Source organism: Sesamum indicum, linkage group LG10, assembly GCF_000512975.1.
Source record: "Sesamum indicum cultivar Zhongzhi No. 13 linkage group LG10, S_indicum_v1.0, whole genome shotgun sequence".
In the NCBI taxonomy this organism is placed as follows: domain Eukaryota; kingdom Viridiplantae; phylum Streptophyta; class Magnoliopsida; order Lamiales; family Pedaliaceae; genus Sesamum; species Sesamum indicum.
Window position 1 is genome coordinate 8360242 of NC_026154.1, and position 13365 is coordinate 8373606.

The 13365-nt window shown below is 35.8% G+C and overlaps 1 protein-coding gene, 1 long non-coding RNA gene and 1 pseudogene across 2 annotated transcripts; 1 reads left to right on the top strand and 2 right to left on the bottom strand.

Moving 5' to 3' along the window:
• On the top strand, nucleotides 400–3908 carry LOC105172213 (calcium and calcium/calmodulin-dependent serine/threonine-protein kinase). Its single transcript, XM_011093584.2, has 7 exons — nucleotides 400–1254; nucleotides 1773–1827; nucleotides 1923–2033; nucleotides 2208–2440; nucleotides 2570–2774; nucleotides 3367–3426; nucleotides 3529–3908. The coding sequence occupies exons 1-7, from the start codon at nucleotides 557–559 to the stop codon at nucleotides 3709–3711; spliced, it is 1545 nt and encodes a 514-aa protein (XP_011091886.1). The 5' UTR covers nucleotides 400–556; the 3' UTR covers nucleotides 3712–3908.
• On the bottom strand, nucleotides 3634–4965 carry LOC110012744. Its single transcript, XR_002287956.1, has 2 exons — nucleotides 4773–4965; nucleotides 3634–4595 (listed from the first exon to the last, which is right to left on the bottom strand). It is a non-coding gene; the product is annotated as an uncharacterized LOC110012744 (long non-coding RNA).
• LOC105172251 lies at nucleotides 6626–8682 on the bottom strand (annotated as a pseudogene).

Genomic DNA, 13365 nt, shown 5'->3' on the forward strand with positions numbered 1-13365 from the left:
AAAATATAATTTTTGATGTAAATGGTATGATAACCACCCTTTTGTATCTATAAGTCCCACCTTCTCCCTATAAAAGTATAGATTGAATGTGCATTGCCATGTTTCATATTTAATTCTTTTTTTGTGCCTATTAATATTTTCTTAGGAAGTAAAATGCAATTAGCCCAGAGTTCAAAATGACCAAATAGTCATGAAAGAATGATTATCTTTGACTTGGTCGTTTTGTCCTTTTTTTTCCAGCACTTTTCCTCTTTGTATATTTCCTTGTAGCTTTGCATATCATTCATACAAATATATGTTTATATATATATATAAAACATATTATAATAAAAATAAAGAAAAAACAGCTTGATTAGCTGATGCAAATCCGTGTCTAACCACCTCATCTTACACATTAAAAATCTGCTAAACTCTCTCTTCCTTAATCGTCACACGCCAGCTTCCTGTTTGTTATTCTCTCTTTCATTGTTGACTTCTGAACTATATATCAAACCCCACAGTTTCCCTACTGATCCCTTTTCAGTTTCTTCATCGAAGAAGAAGAGATTTAACACTTATGGGACGACAGGAAACAAGAAAATCACTGACTGATGAATATGAAATCTCAGACATATTGGGAAGGGGAGGATTCTCAGTTGTGAGGAAAGGTACACATAAGTCCAGCATTGGAGCAAACAAGCATGTAGCCATCAAGACACTGAGAAGATTCAGCCCTTTTACGCAGCCGAGGAATCCCAAAAGCACGGTCCCCGCTACCAAACAGGCCCTGATATCAGATGCATTGCTGACGAACGAACTCTTGGTGATGAGGAGGATAGTAGAAGACGTGTCGCCTCATCCGAACGTTATCCATCTCTACGATGTTTGTGAGGACAACGGTGGGGTTCATCTTGTTCTTGAGCTTTGCTCAGGTGGTGAGCTTTTTGACAGAATCGTGGCTCAGGAAAGGTACAACGAAGCTGGAGCTGCAGCTGTGGTTAGGCAGATTGCGGGAGGGCTAGCAGCGCTGCATCGGGCTGGTGTCGTCCACAGGGACTTGAAGCCCGAGAACTGCCTGTTCTTGAGCAAAGATGAGGATTCTACGTTGAAGATCATGGATTTTGGACTGAGTTCTGTGGAGGATTTCACTGATCCGGTTGTGGGACTGTTTGGCTCCATTGATTATGTTGCACCAGAGGCGCTGTCCCGTGATAAGATTAGTCCAAAGAGCGATATCTGGTCACTTGGCGTCATTCTGTATATTCTCCTTTCAGGGTGAGATTTTCTCAACTTTGCTGATCTAGTAGACCTTTTGAAGATGCTCAATGCACATATAATGTTTGATGAACAATTAATTAACTTCTTTATTAGCATAGAACATATATATATTTTAAAACAAATTAATTGATGAAAGAATGAGAGTATGTTGCAGTTTTCTTCATAGATTAGCAATGAGCACTTACCACCAGTATAAGCTATAGCCTGTTAACGACAGAGGCGCAACTTTATTTCCTTATACACTTGTCAGTAAAATGGGTGTGAGGCGGTTAGTCCGATGCTATTTACGTTGTTCTGAGCTAAACGATGGTGCTAATAACAAATGAAGACAAACAGAAAAGAATAACTCCCCTGCTATATTCAAATGATTTATCATAAGATGGAGGCTAAAGACTGAACATTTTCCTCACCTATATTGTTATCTCAAGAATTGAAAATATTTATTTTTGGCCATCCCCAAGTTGTACGTAGTAGTAGCAAAACATAAGATATTCTTACATATCTGTTCTTATCAGGTATCCTCCTTTCATTGCACAATCGAACAGGCAGAAGCAGCAAATGATACTAAATGTATGTTCTGTCTGTCAAACTTTCCATGTACGTTAATCGAATATAGATATCAGAATTTAGTTTCTCGTTATCCATTTTCCATGTGTCTGGTGCAGGGGCAATTCAGCTTCTATGAGAAAACATGGAAGAACATTTCGTCCTCAGTAAAAGAACTGATTACTATCCTTCTGAAAGTCGATCCGGACTTGAGACCGAGTGCTGAAGAGGTCTCATAACTGCACTACTCAAACAAGTTCGGTCAATATACACATCTAGTTTTGCTAGATATCGATTGTATGATTCATATAGAAACCGCCCTGGAAAGTAATCAAGAAGATGAAGTAATGTTCTATTATTTTTCGTATAGACTAACTATACTATGTTTTTCTGAAATGTAATAGATTCTTCGGCATCCTTGGGTGACTGGAGAACTGGCAAAGCAAGAGCAGATGGATGCTGAGATCGTCTCCCGGTTGCAGAGTTTCAACGCAAGGCGCAAGTTCCGTGCGGCTGCAATGGCCAGTATGCTAAGCAGCAGCTTTTCCTTGAGAACAAAGAAGCTCAAGAATTTGGTGGGCTCTTATGATCTTAAGCCTGAGGAACTCGAAAAACTCAGTGTAAATTTCAAGAAAGTGTAAGTAATGTTGTGCTTTTTCAAGAATTTGGTGGGCTCTTATGTTCTTAATTTCTTGCTGTCAGCATATGCGCAACATTACTTAAGACATTTATCGGTTATTTTAATATAGTGTTTGCCAAACTGCAGATGTAAAAGTGAGAACGCAACGTTGCCTGAATTTGAAGAAGTTCTGAAAGGAATGGAGATGTTGTCGCTCGTCCCTCTAGCTCCTCGCATCTTTGATCTGTTTGATAACAACAGGGATGGGACAGTTGACATGAGAGAAATCATCGGGGGCTTCTCCAGTCTCAAATATTCACAAGGGGACGATGCACTACGACTTTGCTTTCAGGTTCCCTCTTGCTCTCTTGAGATAATCTTAGCTATCAAACAGAGAAAAAGCAAATCCGTCCAAGTAGAAGTTCTATTCTGCTTTAAGACTATGGTTTCTTGAGAGATTTTCATCTGATTGAAAACCAGAGATATTAGACTAAAACCAAACTTAACTCAACCATTGATATCCTTTAATGTTCCTCTACATGCACAACAAAAGGGGTGTTTGGAATAGTTTAAGTTAAGTGCTTATGAGCTTCTTGATGAAAATAGTACTTCTTGATTTGGAGCTTGTGGTTTTGAACCATCTGAAGTAAGCTCATTTAAGCCAAAAGTTGTAAGCTTCTCCCACCAACTTCTACGGACCAACTCAATCACTTTGTTTTTTCTAAAGAAACTTCGACTTTCACAGTAGGCCAACTTACACTTTTTCTACAATTTATTTTCACCGTAAAAATAAAAGCGATTGCAAACACCCCCTAACGTAGGCTATCCAAAAGCACATCCTCTTTGACGTAAAGTACTCAAGAAACGACCATTTTTGAAAATATAAGGGAGCCGACCCTAAGGTCCTTTTATGTTAGAGTGAACTCTTCTCTTGTGATGATCAGATGTACGATACAGACCGGTCCGGCTGCATCAGCAAGGAAGAACTGGCATCCCTGCTAAGGGTAATTGATTACTGAGCCTCTACTTTTTTCATATCTTAATAGTGCTTCACATTTTAGTAAAGTTGCTTTATACTAACGTTCATCATCTTGATGCGCATGCAGGCATTGCCTGATGACTACATACAGATCGATATCACAGAGCCTGGTAAACTAGATGAGATATTTGACCTAATGGACGCCAACAGCGACGGAAAAGTTACATTTGAAGAGTTTAAGGCCGCCATGCAAAGGGACAGCTCTCTTCAAGATGTAGTCCTCTCCTCTCTACGCCCGAATCAATCTTAAATCAGGATGAGTCACTAGAGTTTCTTGATAAGAACTGTTCTTTTATGCTATTCACAACATATAATTTGCTAGCGTTCACAGTTTCACCAAAAGCTATTTTAGTATCACACGGCTACGGTGTCATTCGTGTGAATGCCAACTACTAATACACAATGCAAGCCTCAATCTTGAGTGTTACAGTTTATAACTTTTGAATACAAGACAAGTTACACAAGCTAATCTATATCTATAGTTCCATATCTATATCTATATCTATATATATCGATATAAGTATAAATGACCGTAGAAGTTTCTTTATTTTTGGCTTATCTAAATTAACCTTGTAATAATATTATTCCTAAGGACAATTATGTAAAATAATTAACTTTTAACCTATACTTTACATTTATTATTTGCTCTTTGATGCACCCTAATTATTGGACTGGGCCCATAAACAAAAACAGATCAGCCTAGCTCACCCATCAGTAGGAAAGAAATGTGTCATCGTATAGTTGGACGGACACGTTATATAGCTTACCAACACATCCGGACACGTTATACTAAAATATCCTACCTTTGACTTCAAGTAAATCGATAACAGATGAGTTGGAAATACACGACTAATGAATTCCTGGATTTTCAAGTAGACATGACAAAACTCAGTCCATATAACATATCTAAGTCAAATTATAATAACAAACATTTTTTTTCTGGGTAATAGCTAATTCAGAGGTCTTTCAAATGGCGTAGAGCGCTCTACAACAACCCCCGTATCCTGCTCTGTGCACGCCTATAAATAGAGGGCTTGTACAGTCATTTGATGACATCAACCCTCAATCTCACACTCTCATTTCTCTCATTTTTTAAGGATTATGTGGTACGGCATGTGAACACGCAAGCGAAAGCTGTGGCATAAAACGTATACAATAATTAAAATTAAAGTATAAAATAAACGAATCCAAGGGGTTTACCCTTGGAGTTCCCGAGCATTCGATGTAGAATTAATAATAAATAATAACATAAAGGGGCTGAGGTAAAACTACATAAAGAAACCGAAAAGGAATCAAGGAACGAAATTCTACCTTTGCCGGAATCCACCTACTTTAAACATTCACGCGAGGCTCCAACTCAGGAACCGTTTAATTCGTCCATACCACTCTGGTACTAAAATTCTAATGCTTCCTTTACTAGAAGAAAGCAAGAGAAAAGAACTCCAAGAAGTTGGAGAGAGAGGGGCGGCCGAGAGAGTGAGACTAGGGAGGGAGATTATTTCTTTTCGTGTTGTTGTCATTGTGTAATAATATTATTCCCAATAATATTCTGTACAGTAATATATATATATATATATATATATATATACCTTGTATAGATATACATAAATGTGTCTAGATACATTTATTCATCTATAAGTTAAGTCTTCTTAATTCCAAATCAAGAAGATAATTAAATTGCACTTTCCAATAATTTTCTTTCAAAGACTTTTTCAATGCGCTCAATTACGGTGTGTTAGCTGATATTTATGATTAAAAAAACAAGGCGCAATACTTTTTATTTAAACCCAACTTTTAAAAACAAAATCCACCTAATTGAGCCAAATATGTATTTAATCTAATTAAATACATAAGCCCACATTGCCTCCATTAAATAATAAGGTCCAAGTAAAACAAAATTCACCAAATTGAGCCAAATATGTATTTAATCTAATTAAATACATAAGCCCACATTGCCTCCATTAAATAATAAGGTCCAAGTTATTAAATAGTAAGGACAAACGCAATATAAATTAATCCTATTAATTTATCCTTGGACCTTTCACTCAATGGATTTCTCATTTGCAAGTAATTCAATTACATGTGGAATTGATTCCAAACATATTCCATGTTCTTTCCCGATGAGTTGTGTATGACTCTTTAGGTTCACTTTTCAACTAGACTCGTGGCTAGTGTCTAACACTATTATTAATTAATATAATATAATTAATAATTCTTGATTAATCCTTAATCAAGAAAAGTCGTCAAGATGAGTACGCATATTCTTCCATCATTTTAAATATATTTGACACTATTTTAAGAAATGTTGGAAAGCAGAACACCGCAACTTTCGGGAAAATTGGAAGAGCTTTACACTGAAACATCTTTGGCCTAGTAAATTATTTTTATTAGAAATGTTTTTTAGATATAAACTTGATTTATCTAAAACTATTGATGAAAACCTAGACGATTTCACAAAACTAATTCAAGATATAAAACTCATTTGTGATAAAAACATAGATGATTAGTCCCCAATTGTTTTGCTAAATGCTATTCTTGATGCTTAAAGTGATGTTAAAGCAACAATAAAATATAGTAGGGACAATGTTAATTTAGAAACTGTTGTTAATGGCCTAAAGAGTACAGAAATGGATTTAAAGGCAAATAAGCCTAGTCAAAATCAGCATGAAATAAATTATGTAAGGGGTAGAACAAAGTCTGGAAACTATAGTTACAAATATAGAAAACATAGCAGAGGAATAAGTAGAAATAAAAGTTAGAGCAAGTCTAGGACTAGGGATGAGAGAAATAAAGATGATAAAACAAAAGAAAGAAGATGCTATAACTGTGGAATAAAAGATCATTATATAAAATATTGTAGAAAACCAAAAAGGGATAATAGGGATAAAAAATTATAATAATCATAAAGAGGATGTAAATAATTAAATTAAATATCAGATTTATTATTAAAGAAAAACTAAATTTTATTATTCTAATTAACATCAGATTTTTTTCTTAAAAATTGATTAATTAGGTAAAAAATAGAATCGAAATAGAATTTCGTGTCCTGAAATTTTAGTTTGATTTTGTATGCTATGAAGATGAGGGGGAACCCCAAAAAATCCCGCATCGGCCTGTTTCTTTCATTTATGCAAAACAAACAAACAAACATTGTTATGTAAATCATATAGAAAAAAGATAAAAACAGTCAAAAAATATTTATTAAAACTATATTAGTTTTAATAACTAAGAGTAAAAGTTACTGCACAAGTTCAATAATTTCTATACTATTTACTAAAAAAGCTTTTCAAAAAAGTAGTTAGGGCCATAGTTAAAATTGATGAATAAAAATTAATATGTTGTAGCATACACGAGACATTAGCACTTATCAGTACTTTCAGAGGAACAGTATTTCCAATCTTTGTCTTGAAGTTGTTCAAGCAACATAGATACAACAGTTGCATCGGGTGAGAATCCTTGTCTGCACATTTCATCCAAGAACGTGTTTGCCTCGGCAAAAAACCTTCTTTTAAGCAGACCTTGAATACAGACGTTATATGTCACATTATCAGGTGCACAACCACTGTTTTCCATTTCCACAAGCAAACGTTTTGCCTCCTCTACATGTCCTTCTTGACATAGTGAACTAATAATGATAGTATATAATTGAACATTAGGTCGCAAACCTTTACAAGGGAGGCTATTGAAAAGATCTCTTGCAATCTCAACTTTTCCATCCTTGCACAACCCATGGATGAGTATACTATATGTAGTTATGTCAGGATTAAAACCTTGTTCTTCCATTATGTGTAGGAAAGAAAATGCTTCAACAATCTGCTTGTTCATGCACAATCCATTCAACAAGATATTGTAAGGCACTAAATTCGGAATTAGATGCTGATCTTGCATATCTTTGAAAAGCTTCAATCCATCAGCACATCTACCTGCACCAAATAATCCTTGTACCATGGTGCTATAGGTAACTACATTGTAATCTAACCCTTTACGAGGAACTTCGAGGAAAAGGCCCCAAGCTTCCTCTACCTTTCCATTCTTGCAATATCCGTTGATCAAGCTACTATAGCTTACGATAGAAGGCTTCAAACCTTTACCTGGCATCGAGTCAAACACTTGTCTTGCTTTATCAATTTGTCCAACCAGGCTGTAACCATCTACGAGAGTATTGTACGTGACAACATTAGGAGAAATGTTTCTCTGCATCATAATTTCAACAACACCCTCAGCCTCTTTGACCAGTCCTTCCTTGCAAAATGCATCCACCAATATATTGAAAGTAATCACATTTAGAGATATATTCTGATCCACCATTTCAGTAATTAAGTTTTTCGCCTCTTTCCATCTACCGAAATTGCACAAACCCCGAAGTATAGAACTATATGTGACAATATCGGGTGGTCAATCATTTTGGCTAGGAGCTGGAGCGCATCATCAACCATGCGATCCTTGCACAAACTGTCAATCACTGTGTTATAAGAAGAAACATCAGGTTTGCAGCTTGTCTTTTCAAATAACCGAAGCAAATCATATGCAGTGAGAGTGTGTCCAGCTTTGCATAGCCCATTTATCACAGTAAGAATAGTAACTTCATCAGGTTCACAGAGTTTCAGCCTCAATAACTTTTTGAATAAGTTTTCTGCCTCGATGACCTTATCATCTAAAAAGAGCCCTTTTATGAGTGTGTTGAAAGTAATGATGTTTGGCTCGTAACCGCGCTTGAAGAAACTGCCCAAGATAGCAAATCCAAAGTCTACTCGACTGAGAAGGCAATAGCAATTAATCACGATAGTCAATGTATACTCGTCTATAGGGGCACCCCATTCACGCATTTCGTCGAATACATTAAGGGTAACAGAGTATTTTTTCATCTTGACAATAGAAGTTAATAGTTTATTAAACTCAACAACACAAGGCTGCGGGCGCATTCTGAGCATTTGACGAAACAAGAAAACAGCATCATCTACTTCATGAATACAACTGAAATCTATTCTGGGGTTTGGAGAAAAAGGCATATTCTTATGGCTGGGATTACGAAAAGATGAAGAGAGAAAAGAGAGTGGAGAAGTTACAGTACCTCTCTTGTTTGCAGCAAATCCTCTACGAGTAACAGCCATTGTAGAAACTCTCATCTTCTCCAGAATCCAAGAAAAGGAAATAATTCTCTGCTGTTTATCAACTCATAAAGTCTGCTTCACAAGGGCAGAGCTATTCAGGTTCTGATAGAAAAGTTATAATCAACTGAGACAGCGACTACTTAAGGGTATAATTTCAATTTTTGTATCCAAAGTATATCTTTTTTTGAATTTTGGTATCCTATATTTTTAAATAATTTTTAAATAATCAGATTTGGTATTTAATATTTTTATTTTTCATCCGCTTTAGTATCGGCCATTCAGTTAACAGTTAAAACAAACAGTCAACTCCATTTTTTAGGGAAAATTGGACGGGAGTTTATCTATATAAGGGTATATTTGGCTATTATTTTTATTCGACGTACAAAAAATTTCTATTTTGCTTCATTTTGATTTTAATTTTATAATTGATGACAATAATGTAAAAAAATACATATTTAATCCAATTTCTATCAAAACATACTAATTCAACTCATTCTTGAAATACCAATACAAACTTTTTCTGATAATTCAAATTATTATGAAATAAATGAATCGCCGGCTAAATCCGAAACAATGTAGAGATAATCGCCTAATAATAATTCAAAAAAACTATTAAAGTCTTACATCCAATCGCCATTCATATTGTTCTCGAAAAGATAAATAGAGAAAAATTGAATAAGCCATTATACTTCTATTTATTATTGATTTGTGAGTCGAATAAAAGTGCATGTGCATAGTTTGATACATTATAGCGTTTGTGCATAAATTAAAATTATACTTCAATCATTATTTTTGGTCAAATTTATCAAATTAATCCCACAATTCAGATTTATTTCTCAGGAAATTTCTCTCACCAAATTTACCCTTTTAGTGAAGTGATTAGGATGATAAAATCAAGCACACTAAAGTTACATGTGCGCATAAATTATGTTTACTCAAATTAAAAATTTGTAATATAATTTCATTTAATTAGAGAGTGCACGATTTTTATTTTATCTATACTGCTAGTAATATATTATATAAGTTGAGGACACTTCGAAATTTATGTAACATAATGAATTCTTTTTATTACAAGTTGTATTATCTAATTCGGATATCTATAATTGAAATAAAATAATAAATTCTATTTTCAAAATTAGTGTTTATCTATACTTTCATTATGATTCATTTTTATCAGAATAAATATATATGTCTATCTTATCAGTAATCATTTATTCTCATTTTAATCAGTAATCAAAATGAAATATTAGTTTTTTATCATAAAATATATATATTTGATTTATCACTAATCATGAATTTTTATGTTAATCAGATACTTTTCGGTCGAAATTTAATTATATGAATCTCTTGGTATACCTCATGCAGTAGTTTTTAATTTTAGTCAGATAAAATCATTATTTTTTACAAGTAGATATTTCAATAACATATTTTTTTAATATAACTTTTACTTGTTCACTAATAGTGATAAAGTAATTTTTTAGATTTCATTCAAATTAATATCTTTTTTCTTAGATATTCTGATTCGATCTGATTTTCAATCTTTCATTGTTTTTAATATTTGAAAAGGAGTAAATATCATTTTTGGTCCCTCGATATACCACTTATCTAAATTTGGTCCCTCGTATTTCTTTCTTATCAAATTTAGTCCCTCAAGTTTATAAATTTTCTCAATTTCAGCATGCTTTTGAGATATTTCTTAACATCTTTTTTTATTTTATAGCTATGTATAAGTAAAATTTCATTTAATAAAATAATAAAATTGTGTGCTTGATGGAGTGGTGAGGCTACTAAATTCTTTGTGCAAGGTCACATTTTCGAGTTCTTATGTTTGATAACGGAAGGGACCAAAATGAATGGAATCTATAAATTTGAGGGACTAAGTTTGATGAGGGGGAAACAAGAGGGATCAAATTTGGATAAGTAGCATAGTTGAGATACCAAAAGTGATATTTACCCTTTGAAAAATCATAGGCCATTTCTCCTTTTGAAATCTATGTTACAAATTACATTTTGTCATCTTCTCAATGATGCGAGCAACAAATGCTCGTAAAGGTAGTCTTTTGGCCCAAAATCTTTAAGCCGAATCTTTAGCAAGCCTAAGGGAGAGGACCTGCAAAAATATATATATTAGCACTATAATTCTTAAGTCGGTAATTGATGATTGAAAGATAATTCCAAAACGAATAAACTAGTAATGAGTGTTTAGAAAATGAAAGAATGATTGTGCTGGAACAACTACTTGTGTAGTGAGTTGATATTGTGCTTGTATTAAGATAACGTTACCCTAAATCGGAGGAGACTGGTTTTTATAGATGTAGCCCCCAGTGAATGAGGGGCAGGAAGTCAGCGGTTGCTGTGTATAAGTCTTCACAAAAACTGGAGGTTGACGATAAAGATCTACAGGGAGTTCGATCTCCAAGGAGGATTTTAATGGGATAAGCTTTCGGAAGATATGCCCTGAGATTCTAGGGGGTAGTTCGGGGGGGTGTAAGCATATCAAACATTTTGTCCTTGTCATAGTCTCCATGGGCGCTTACTCACTCTCAAAGCAAATAGTCTCCTACCATTGGGAAGAATAGCCAACTAAGCCGCCTAGTTAAGACTAAATGTCATGGGCTGATGGTCGTGGATTGGGGCCCATGTCCAAAACATCCATACACAGGATCCAGTCCATGGGGGCTACTCTCTCTTACGCCTCGTGCATTTTTGGGCCATTATACCAAATTTTCGTGAGCATTGGACCCTCAAATGGGTCAGTCCAACATTTGGCCAAACACATTATTGGTGTATTATTCAGTCCCTCCCCCCACTCTGAGGAGGAGGGCATCAGTTTATTCCTCCTTAGAGTAGCTAGCCTTTGGCCAAGGGTATTTACCCTTCCGCCTCCCTAAGGGGAGCTCCAAGCTTGTCCGTCTTGTATCTACCGAAGGAACAGTCTTCTATGAATCATGCGCTTCTCATTAGGATAATTGGACGACTAATATAGAGCAGTTACTGGACATGGGTGATTCATGCCTTAACCTCTTTCTTAATACAACCTTCACTTTCTCTTTCCTTATTCCCTACGATCTCTGAAGAAAAAATCTGGAGCTTTTGAATTTCCCCTTCCTCATGTATTAATCTCGTAAGTATAGTTTTCTCCTTTGTGTTATTTAATCTTTTACTTGTGATTCTTTATTTCCTTCTTTTCTTTTATTCTGGGAACCTCTCGTTGTCTTCTTAGCTTTGATGGTTTCCTCAATTGGGTTTGTGTGGTTTATGGGAGAGCGATCTGCTGGCAATCACCCTACTAAAGTTAGCTCTCGAGGGACAGGACTTGGTTCATCCATCTTTAAAGGGGCTCGAAGCTGGAGCATAAAGCGGCCAATCGATGCTGCCTGGTTGATGAGCCTTCCGACTTGTGAAAATAGGCTATTAATAAGAATGAGGAAGGGGGTTCTTCTCTAAGAGAGGAAGAGGGAGAAGAATCCATGGCCATCGGTAGAGAGGACAACTAGTCCCATCTTGTTGGATAGGGTGTCCTTCTCATTTGGATGTTGACGTCGTCGTCTAATACAAGAGTACGATATTTCTTAAAGTGATGTTATCTATCTTCCTTCTCTAGATATTCATTCGAATACCCTTCTCCCGAACTGCTTGCACTTCTTTAGTGTCCAATTTAAGGTTGGCTTTTATTTCCTCATTCCTCATTTCTTTGAAAAGTTTACCCAAATTTTTCAAGTTCTCCTGAACTAGTTAACGCCTAATTCTTTTCTTCTGTTGGTTGGTATTTACATATTTTTCTGTTTTAATGGCATTCATCCTTCTGGATAGAGTTCTTTTACTTGTTTTCAACTAAAGAAATTTGAGCCTAACATTTTTTACATTTCCCCTCGTCGAGGGGTTCGCTTTCTTCTTGTCCATAATGTTCCAAAGAATTGAAAGGGCAGTTTCTTTTATGTTTTTTGTCCATTTGCTGGGTTTTTCCTCGCAAATGGATTTATGAACTCCCACCCATCACCTATTTGTCTATAAGGGAAAGAACTGCAGGGCTCACCACCCTCTTAGAGGACCTTAACCCTGACCCCTATGACTGTTGGGGGTTAATGGATGAGAGGTTTCTTTATCAGTTCGGTTTAAGCCCCAAGGAGATCATTGGAGGAGTCCCTGGGTACTGTCACTTTCAATATTATTCCTCTATGGTTGCATTTTTCTCAAATGTGGTTTAACTTGATGGTTTTATCTATTTTTTAGAGTGAACCATGTTCAAAAAATAGTTGCGACAGAGCCATTAGGGCAGCTAAGAAGTCGTCTGATGGCAGGCCCTTCTTCTTGATCAATTGGAAGGACCCCATCTTCCAGTGACTCCCAAGGGAGCTACTCGACTCCACCCTTGAAGGTTTCTCAAAGAGGTCCAAGGGCAGCTCCTCTAACTAGCCTTCATTCGAAATTTCTCTATAGGTAGTCACACTCTCTACTGCCACCCCTCCTACTCCTACACCCCCTCTCCCTTGGGATGTATTGGGTTCCTCCCCTAGGTGCTAACATTTCTCCCCTGACTGAGGCCTTTAAGCTTAGCAGTCCCTCGTGCGGGAGTGAGAGGGGGAGTCTAGATTATTCTTGGAGTTTTTAAGGGGTTTTGATGCTAGGGACAAGAACACCCTATTTCTGTTTCTAGGGAGGCGTTGACTGGCATGTTATGTTACTATGTCAGCATGGTATCTCACGCTTTTTCCTTTAATTTTTATGAGTTTTTGATTCTCTGACAAACTCTAATCATGGAGGATTTCTTTCTTAATTGTCGTCTCTTCAAC